Source organism: Antedon mediterranea, chromosome 3 (assembly GCF_964355755.1).
Source record: "Antedon mediterranea chromosome 3, ecAntMedi1.1, whole genome shotgun sequence".
NCBI lineage: Eukaryota > Metazoa > Echinodermata > Crinoidea > Comatulida > Antedonidae > Antedon > Antedon mediterranea.
In genome coordinates, this window is record NC_092672.1 from 13,030,639 (window position 1) to 13,041,828 (window position 11,190).

An 11,190-nucleotide genomic window follows, 5' to 3' on the forward strand; every position below is an offset into this window, starting at 1 on the left:
CCGTTTTTATTTCTTTTTAATATTTTGATCACATAATATTATTGTAATTGTTTTATTTTTAAAGACTTTTTTTAGTCGCGTGGACGCGACTCTATAGTTCATTATGTCGGTCGGTCGGTCGGTCTGTCGGTCTGTCGGTCTGTTGGTCTGTCGGTCTGTCGGTCTGTCTGTCGGTCCGGTATCACTATGCGTTTTATCGCTTTCTGACCTTATCTTGATATCAGTTTAATCTAGCTAAGTCAATTTTTCACAGTATATTCCTTATGGCCAGGAATCGATGTGGTTATGTTTTCACGGTGCGCAATAAAAAATCACGCGGTCTACGCACGATTTAACGAAATCACGTTTGTAATCATATCTTCACAACCATGAATCATAATAAAATAAAATTTGGTACTCATAAATTTCAGGGCATAAATCATCATATGGCAATACAATTACGTGGGTAGCGCATGTAACGCATGCGTACGCGCGCTTAAAATTTTCAAAATTTATTTTCGATGAAATAAGAGTACGTTTCAGGCAATTTTAAGCGTTTACAAAATTGCCATGAGTGCGCAGATTTTTGCGGGCGCACTGCGCGTTAAATGTTATCTCGCACTCTTTTTGCCCGATTTCTGTTTTCTTGACTTACTTTTCAACTCGAAATTACCTTATACGAGCACGTCAAAAGTGACAGGCTACGCACGTGTAAATTAAAAAAATATAAATGTTTTTAAACATTTCAACATTTTTAAACATGTTCAGTAATTTCGGTCAGTTGGTAGGTTGGTCGGTCGGTCGGTAAACACTAATGAGCACGCGACTGCAGCCATCTATATGGCCTTGTTTTATTCATTATTGATTTAATCTATATTGCTATAACTTTGATCGTACACCATTTTTTGACTGAATTGTATTGATTTACTTAACATTTGCTATTTGCTTGTTTTTAGTCTGACTCTACAGCTCACTATGTCTTTATTTATTTATTTATTTTTTTATTTATTCGACTTCTCACTAACTCAGTTAGTGAAGGATCTGTACCAACAGGTGGTAAACACCTCTAAAACGGTCCAGTCCCATTTTGCACAGTGGCTGTGTGTGACAGTGGCTGTGTTTGTGTGGACTAGTACACCGGGGTAACCCCCTACTCGTCTCGAAAGATGTACTAGGTTCTTTAAAGTGCGCATGAGCTATGTGTACACTGGACCTACGGTTTATAGTCCTTATCCGAGAAAACTCGTTCTACCACCAGAACCATGGAGCGAGTGAGCCTCGAACCCTTGCCGATGTTATGGCTACGTAATTACGGTTCCACTGTCTTAACCGCTCGGCCGCTCACTCGCTGTCGGTCGGTTGGTCGGTCGGTTGATCGGTAAACACTAACTTGAGCACGCGACTGTAGCCATGGTATATGGCCTTGTTATACAGAAATCTTTATTTATTTTGTTATGGGTTGTTTAGTTTAGACTTCAGTTTCATGAAGTGTGCAACATTAATAAAAGTGTAAACAAGTTTGATTTGCGTAACTGACATAATTAGTTTTTGGTACAATCGGTTGTGGAGAGTAAATCAGTTTTATCTACATTCATTTTACCCGCAGTAAAGATAGTGTTTCTTAAAAGAAATTATTATACATTCACATCTAAAAGCACTTTTTTTCAGAGGATACAAATATGGATGGAAAAGCAATTCAAGCGGGAGAACCTGTGGTAATGATGGTTGATGGAGGAGTCAGCCATTTAGTTACCCCTCCCTCGAGACAAAACAGAGAGACCTGGAGTAAGAAGATTGATTTTCTACTGTCAGTCATTGGTTTCTGTGTGGATCTTGGGAATGTTTGGAGGTTTCCACACATATGTTTAAAAAATGGCGGGGGTAAGTTAACTTTATAATTCAATCTAGTGCAACAAAATAACTACACAAACTTCATTTACAAATACAGAAAAATATAGTTCTGTTCATATACATTTGTAGTAATAAGAATTTACACTGATCATATCGGAGTTGTATCCGATGTAAGTTCCAGTGATTTGTTTATTCACTCTCTTACATCCCGTATCATCTCCAAACAAATGTTGGTGTGCATCCGATATTATTCCGATATGTAACTTTGAGCGCCGCACAAGTTTTACCGATTGAATAATGTTTTGCTTTAATAGACAAAAGGTCGTATAGTAGCTTATAAAAGGCGTTTGATATTAGGGTGAAAGACGGATGATACATAATGTAATGAGAGAATTTAACATACACAACTTATGCAATGAAAGCTGACATCCAGAACATTTTGTTTTGCGGTGCTCAAGATTTCGAAGGAAACGTGCACAGCATAGAAATCAGTGCAGTGATGAAAAAATGAAGAATTGTTTATAATAAATAAATAAATCTATAGTGGCTTTGAGTCTCCAGTTACCATCCGGTAATCTGACTGCATATTGGTCATTTTTCAAGATCCCAATAAACACTTTATATATACTTGTTTCTGTCAACCTACAATAGATAATAATGACTTGGTGTTTTGTGATCTCCCCGCCACCTCAATTTGTGTTCATTAATATTATTAAATACTTTCGATCGCTAATTTCACTTGATTATTTTCACTCTTTCCGGATTGGTGCTCCTAAAACTATCAAATATACAAAACTGGCTTTATTGTTTATTGGATTATTTGCTCAAGACAATCCATTTTTAATCTACGCGCGGGAAACTGAACCTCCATCAGGATTCCGAAGGCCTAGATACGGCGACAACAATCATTGGGAGTTGCTTTTTGCTTACATTTTAGGCTTTGGTTTGGAAGATTTTTTGATGGTCACATACAACTGAGAGTGATGAATTGCTACCTATCTCTAGCAGTGAAATAACATAAATTATATAATCTCTTTACAGGTGCTTTTTTAATTCCTTACTTGATAATGTTGATATTTTGTGGAATTCCAATGTTTTATTTGGAGCTTTCTCTTGGCCAATACAACGAAACCGGAGCTATAACTACGTGGGATAAAATATGCCCATTATTTAAGGGTAAGTGAGATTTTCTCTTTGCAATCCTTTATTTATAACTAACAAATACTATACTAAACTATATTTATTTAGGAAAATATATCACATTAAGCAGGAGCTAATTGTAGCTGGGCTTTATTTGTCCCGTCGATGATGCAGCTGTGCTTGCAAAACAATTACATTTTCATATTTTATTTTGAATTTAATGTATTATGAAATCATCATTGACTTATACATAAACATATCAATGACGATGATGAGGTTAATGATCGGATGATTACACAGTAAGTTGTGGAACACTATTTATGCATTAGGATTGCCGTGAACACTATAAGCCTAATGATGTTTATAGTGATACAGTATATATTTATTTAATTATAATAATATCTGTAAGTACTGTAATTTGGAATGCAAATATATTTTGTGTATTAATGAAGTATGCCAATAGGATACATAAACGGTCGTAATGAATAACTGAGGCCTATATTAATTAGAATACACTCGATGTATGGGTATTATTGCTATCACCATTCAGGACGTTAATCATTATTGATTACAGGTATTGGTTGGGCAGTTGTACTGATTGCTTTCTTTGTGGACTTCTACTACAACGTTATTATTGGTTATGCATTTTATTACTTTTTCGCATCGTTTAATCTGAATGGTGTTCCCTGGGCTTCTTGTGATAATGATTGGAATACAGAAGACTGTTATGCACCAGACGGATTCAGTAGAAACATCTCAAATGAGTCAGAGTCAGCTGCAACGCAATATTATGAGTAAGTAATCCAAGAGGCTAATTACAATCTAAAACGATTAACTAGGCCTATAGGCCTAAGTATAATGGTGACATATTATTATTTAACACCTAAATACATTCCTGCCATTTGATTGAGCGCTTGTAAGTCACATGGCGTCCAATACTACGTACCATTTAACAATTAACGTGTATAGTGTCTCTTTCATTTTTATCGTAATACGAAAAAAATCTTCTCGCTTACGAAAAAAAAAAAATCTGCATGGAATCCAATATAACAGCACCGTCTGTTGTTCTCTCTCCTTCACAACAACAAGATAACAATGGCAATGGCAAGAATCTACTCAGATGCTATAAAAAACAAATAATAAATGTTTTTATATTCGGTGAAATATGAAATTATATTTTCAAGAGGGGAATCTTTCACCTCATGAAATTATTTGTACCATCGCACTCATAAACATGCTTAAATTGGATGATTAAAAAACCCCCAAAAAATGGCAATGATGAATATTTAGTTTAGAAAAAAAATCTCCAAAATTTTTGGTGACGATTTTCTGTTCGATGCTATAACATCTACACTGTATAATATTGGTTGGTGAAAAAAAATTACAATGAACATAATTTCCGGCTAATTGTCTACTTTGACAATACTTTCTTTAAAAGTAATATTGTTTTTGGTCTATTAAAAATCATAATATTAGGACTAATTATCTCATTTTAACCAAATAAAAAACTAATAACTTTCTGTCTTAAAAAATGTTTTAGTTTAGTGAAAAGACACAGACAATTGTAAAGGTAGGGTTAATATTACTCTGCTCTGCAATATTTTTCTTGACTGTTTTACTTTATCGTCCGTTTTATATCTCTATTGGGATCCAGCTACTGATATCCACATCATTGCCATTTTAAAGTAATTTGCTATTTGATTCAATACGTGTTTATATCTTCAATCGAATACAGGCGTAAGGTGCTGGAGCTACATATGAGTGATGGTCTGAAAGACATTGGAAGTATAGTTTGGGGGCCAACCATATGCCTGCTACTAGTGTACATAATATGTTACTTCAGTCTTTGGAAAGGAATAAAAGGATCCGGAAAGGTAACCAATTAATATTTTGACCATCATACATTTATTCATTCATTCAGTCAAAAACAATTACAATAGCATATATAGGCCTCAAGAAAAATGTATGAAAACAAGATAAGCAATATAGAATGTTAAAATGGTACACCTTTCATTAAAAGCAGAAAACATAATCAAAGACAAGTTTTTAAAAGAACTGTAGACAATTGACGTGAGGATTTTGAAAAAAGGCACACAAACAAAAAAACAATTAACCATGTTTATCCGTTGGTATTAGCATAGGTACTGTCAATTATTAGTAGTACTACGATTGTACTACAAACGATTTTAAAGTTAACATTTAAGTACGGTGTAGCAGCACTGTATCAATTTAATTTGAATAACTCTATCTTCAAAATTTAATAGTTTTAATTTGTTTACATCTTTTTGTGACATGATACCTTGGGCCTTCATTACGTATATACCGAATGAATTACTTTATAAACAAAATAACTTGTATAGTATAGGTAGTGTATCATTGCTATTGGATTTTGTATAGGTGGCGTTGGTTACGGTATTTTTAGTCGCGTGGAAGCAACTCTATAGTTCACTATGTCGGTCGGTCGGTCGGTCTGTCGGTCTGTCGGTCTGTCGGTCCGGTATCACTATGCGTTTTATCGCTTTCTGACCTTATCTTGATATCAGTTTAATCTAGCTAAGTCAAATGTTCACAGTATATTCCTTATGGCCAGGAATCGATGTGGTTATGTTTTCACGGTGCGCAATAAAAAATTACGCGGTCAACGCACGATTTAACGAAATCACGTTTGTAATCATATCTTCACAACCATGAATCACAATTAAATAAAATTTGGTACTCATAAATTTCAGGGCATAAATCATCATATGGCAATACAATGACGTGGCGCATGTAACGCATGCGTACGCGCGCTTAAAATTTTCAAAATTTATTTTCGATGAAATAAGAGTACGTTTCAGGCAATTTTAAGCGTTTACAAAATTGCCATGAGTGCGCAGATTTTTGCGCGCGCACTGCACGTTAAATGTTATTGCACACTCTTTTTGCCCGATTTCTGTTTTCTTGACTTACTTTTCAACTCGAAATTACGTTATACGAGCACGTCAAAAGTGACAGGCTACGCACGTGTAAATTAAAAAAATATAACTGTTTTTAAACATTTCAACATTTTTAAACATGTTCAGTAATTTCGGTCAGTTGGTAGGTTGGTCGGTCGGTCGGTAAACACACGCGACTGCAGCCATCTATATGGCGTTGTTTTTATAGAAGAGTCATTTTGTTTAGACAGGCTTGTATTGGTCAATTAGTAATAATGAGATTGGACCTATTTTGTTGTTAAACAAATACTAATTTCTTTTTTAGGTGGTATGGTTTACAGCTACATTCCCGTATGTAGTGCTATTTATTCTCTTGTGTCGTGGAGTTACTTTGGAGGGTGCCTGGAAAGGAATCGAATTCTACATTATTCCTAAATTTGACAGATTAGCAAACGCTACGGTGAGAAATCAAAACTATTCCATTTTACAGTTCGTTAGTTTAATTTATATGATGATACAGTATGGGTAGGCTACAGTGTTTAAGTTATTATAATCATCACAATGAGTGTCTATTATCGAATTTAAAGTTCTCATTAAAATATATCATAAAAACCAATGTTAAGCTGAACGTGACATTCATTTTATTTTAGGTCTGGTTAGAGGCTGCAACTCAAATATTTTTCTCACTGGGACCGGGGTTTGGAGTGTTACTCACATTTGCTAGCTACAACAAATTTCATGACAACGTCTACAGGTTCGTTTTTTTTAATTTCAAGCTCTGTGAACCACATTTCAAAATCATTTACGCGAATTAACTGAGGTCATTGCGATACCTTCATTTGCACTTTGACCATGGACCTAGGTCCATGCTTTGACGACAATAATTTTTCCTCAAAGTACAAAACATTTAACCCCTTAAAATGAATTACAACTTCACTGCTAAAATCGTAATCTCTTTTGTTTTATCTATGGGGATTATGTGAAAAATTGATATTATTTATCTTAACGACTGTGTGTAATAACAAAGCCCTTGCTGATCCACATTTTCTCCAGTTATGGTCACATGTAGGCCTATAGGCATATCCAGAGAAAATGTACGTGGAAGGGATTTATCAAAAAGACCCAGACGCATCATTCTCTATTTCCAACGTGATAGGCCAGAATATGTATCCATGGCAAGATGAGAATAATAGTTTTGTAACTCGAACGTCTTAATATTGTCCCACAATTAAAAAACTAATCCACTCGTGGGGAAGGAACTCGGACCAAACCAAATAATTTACATTTCTACGAAATGATCTGATGAAATTTTTGTAATTAGCCCAGTTGTACGGACTGAACGTCCTCCTATCTTGTATAGGCCTATTTGTGTTAGCATCACTAATTTCTATTTACTCGTACACTGTAGAGATGCGATTGTCACGAGTTCAATCAACTGCCTAACAAGTTTCATTTCTGGATTGGTTGTCTTTGCAACACTTGGTCACATGGCGTTCCGACGAGGGACAGAAGTTGACAAACTGAAGGGTCTTGATGGTAATTATATATGATAATAGTATTATTATGCTAACATAATTCCATACCAGAAGTTTTAATCTATGACGACACTCAATAAATATTATTAGCTTATTACTTGTGAACCACGGTCCCTGTAGTGTTTCTTGTTTAATACTCATCATTGTTATCAGATGGACTCTGGATTTAATAATGAATATGAAATATTAGATTAAAATAAAGTTTTTAATTTAATTACAGAATAGGATTATAAACAATTCAAGGTAATTCTGCTTGCACAAACTTTAAATTAAGTAATAATGATTAATTTATTCGTATTTTATTTATTTATCGTTAAATTAGGACCTGGTTTGGTTTTTATCACATATCCAGAGGCACTTTCGATGATGCCAGGCGCAAGTTTCTGGTCATTGTTGTTTTTTCTTATGCTGATAACAATAGGATTGGATAGTTCAGTAAGATTTGTTTTTATTATTAATTAATTAGTAGCTGTGTCGGCCCGCCTACTATAAGAAGACATCAAGAGCACAGCCTATCATGGCACAGAAGATGAGGCAGTGCATTTTATAACATATTGGTGGTCAAAATGTCATAAGAAAAAAGTCCACTGCTTTGACAAAATATTACGAACCACGAAAAAATATGTTAACTCATCTTTTTAGGGTAAGGTGTCTCGGATTGAATACGATACCATTTTAACCCTCTGGTGATCGTGAAGTAGTTCTACGACGACAGTATTCCCTTCAGAAGGAGTCAATAGGTCTGATTGATTGAACCATAATGACTATTTCCAATTGAGAGAAATACAAGCCTATAGTCTGATTTTGTTAACCTTTATTTTTTTATGTTTTTGGGGAACATTAGATTTATCATTGACCTTTGTATAAATGACTTTGTCTTTTAATATTTAATTAGTTTGGTGGTTCTGAAGCTATCATCACTGGAATATCGGATCAATTTCCTAAAACAATCAAGAAGCATCGAGAGGTGTTCATCGCATGTCTATTTACAGTGTATTTTCTTGTGGGTCTTGCATTTATGTCTCAGGTAAATTTCATTTCATGATCAATTCTGTTTCACCCGATAACAAATAATAGGCCTACACAGCTATGCTGTAGTGTTTTTTAAAATACACAAATGCCTCCATAATAACTGGCGTATTCCATGTAGGCCTATTGGGTTGTTTTACGCACTGAGTGGAATAAGAGACACAAATCCATATGAATATGTATTTTAGATAAAATAATTATATAGGTTTATATATTATACCTATTAAAACAAATCCACACATAATAAAACATTTGGTAAGGTGCATACTACTTCTTTTAGAATGTTTTGTCTTTTTTATGTCATTCCACACGTCGTCGTTTTGATTTTTGTCTGAAAATATCCAAACTCAAGTAATACACGTATGAAACGCCATATGTGCAAAAATATTTATATTTTTACTAATAAGACAACACTGAACTCTGTCTGGAACCAAGACTATACTTCTTTGTGCTATTTGTTTCTTATAATTATTAATACTGAAAACACTTTGATTAATTCTAACGAACTATTGTAAGTATAATGGAATTGCTTTAAGATAGGCCTGATAAACACATTGCCTTTTGAATATAAATAAAATAAATACATATATATATAATTTTTATAAAGTAACCCCTTATCTATTATTTTATAGGGTGGAACATATCTATTTTCATTGTTCGATACATTCACCGCTCAATATTCTATTGTATTTGTTGTATTTTGTGAGGCCATCGCTGTATCCTGGTTTTACGGTAAGAAATGTGTAACGGCTATTATATCTAGAAATCTATGCAAAACATGAATATATTACTTAAATGTTCATATTATTTTAAAATATATATAGTTATAGGAAGACAATCAAACTATATTTATATGTACTCTCGGATACTATTAAAATGGGTTACACGGTTTCAACAAGACAAACAATACAATAGAGAAGATTTTGTATAGTTTCAGAGTACCGAAATAGTAAAATTTAAAATCTGTGAAAAGATGATTACACATAATTTGATAATAGGTGTCGTTTCAATTTAAAAGGAAAACTATCCTTTGATAAGGCACTTTTGATGGGAACTGGTACGTTATCGAAAAGTTGTTTTTATAGTAATACCGGTACTGAATATTATGTTTAAAAGTGGTTTTGTCAAAAGTATTTGGTTTGGGTTCCTAGTTTTCGAGAATGACACCCCAATTGATATTCTTCAAACGACGACAACTTTAGCTGACCAATACAGTATGATAACAGAAGTCCTATAAAAAATATTAATTCAACATTATATTTATTATTAATAGTAATAATAGTGCCAGTATCTAAATTATGTTGAAGGTGTGGAACGTGTTAGTGGAGATATCAAAGAAATGCTTGGTTTTCACCCGGGGCTATTTTGGCGAACTTGTTGGACTGTGGTTAGCCCAGCAATATTACTGGTAAGATTAATATTATTATTACTGTACTGTACTACGTTCTTATCTATATACAGCTGTATCTGACCAACGATAGACATCAATTTAATTCTCTGTACACAGGGAAGAATGTTTTTTCAGCAAATCTACATGGAAACGCTGGCCTTCCATCTTTTGTCCTGCGTACTAGTTGGTTTCTTACACCATGGACATATTTGTGTCCATACTTACACCAACAATGATATATCACTCTCATACATACATATCATTTCGTAATTTTAAACAGAAGAACTTAAATTACGGTAATGCAACGGACCAATCAGAAACGGTGATGTGTGAGAATCATCACCTACACATCAGCTAATAATGCATTTCCGTTGTTCCTCAGGCAATTGTAATAGGTGGATTCGTGACTTATAAACCATTGACCGTAAACGATTACAAATATCCAGGTTGGGTAATGGCAATTGGTTGGATTTTAGCGTGTTCATCTATGGCATGTATACCAATCGTTGCAATCTACAAATTAGTGACAACTAAAGGCAGTATCAAGGAGGTATGTAAACGTGAAGTATTATTTTCACAATATACCTTGTCTGCAGACACTACTTAGAGAAGTATAATGACTTGCGATAGTCAGCTTAGATGTATGTAGTGACAGCTGCAGGATCGGGTGTGCATACCAGGCGTCACCCATAGTCTTGGATGTTGCATGGCTGTCTACCATGTTCTCTGCCTTGTCACTTTTTACTTCATCATAATTATATTACTATTAGATGATTAAAAAATATGATTGATAAAAAATATAATTGATAAAAAATGAATACTCTATATAATATAATACAATATATTTTGCCAAAAACTTGAATAATTGTTAGAAAGTTGCAAAATCTTCACAATGCACGAACAGGATGATTAGTGTTTATTAACATTTTGATCCTTATTTCCAGAAATTTCTGAAGAACATTACAACTCCAAAGCAGTACCCGGAGATGCCCGAGCGGGATGGTGTATTGTGGTACAGTCCAACTATTCACAATGGTACACGATTATAAACTGTGTGTAAGAAAGCAACAATTAAGGTTTCTTGATAGCAGGGTTTGTCATAGGTATACATGTATGCTGAAATTAGGACGTAGGAATGTCAGGAATTATGTAAGTTCTGAATTTGAGTGTGACATTTTTAAAGGATAATTTCATCCCACAATGTGTAATTGAGATGTAAACAATGTATATATAATTATATAATATTGGTAAATTGTAATAAAAATTAGAGTATTGCCTATTAGTAAGAATAAGCTTAACGTCATATTAGTGTTGTATTAATCCAAATCTGGACCGTCAATAATGTAAATAA

General features: G+C 34.0%; 1 protein-coding gene across 1 annotated transcript; it reads left to right on the plus strand.

The window, feature by feature from the left end:
• Nucleotides 1-1,612: 1,612 nt before the first annotated feature.
• On the plus strand, nucleotides 1,613-11,190 carry LOC140044908 (sodium-dependent dopamine transporter-like). Its single transcript, XM_072089608.1, has 13 exons — nucleotides 1,613-1,860; nucleotides 2,872-3,006; nucleotides 3,545-3,764; nucleotides 4,706-4,844; nucleotides 6,211-6,345; nucleotides 6,536-6,639; nucleotides 7,294-7,421; nucleotides 7,743-7,855; nucleotides 8,316-8,447; nucleotides 9,082-9,181; nucleotides 9,757-9,857; nucleotides 10,222-10,389; nucleotides 10,784-11,190. The coding sequence occupies exons 1-13, from the start codon at nucleotides 1,659-1,661 to the stop codon at nucleotides 10,886-10,888; spliced, it is 1,782 nt and encodes a 593-aa protein (XP_071945709.1). The 5' UTR covers nucleotides 1,613-1,658; the 3' UTR covers nucleotides 10,889-11,190.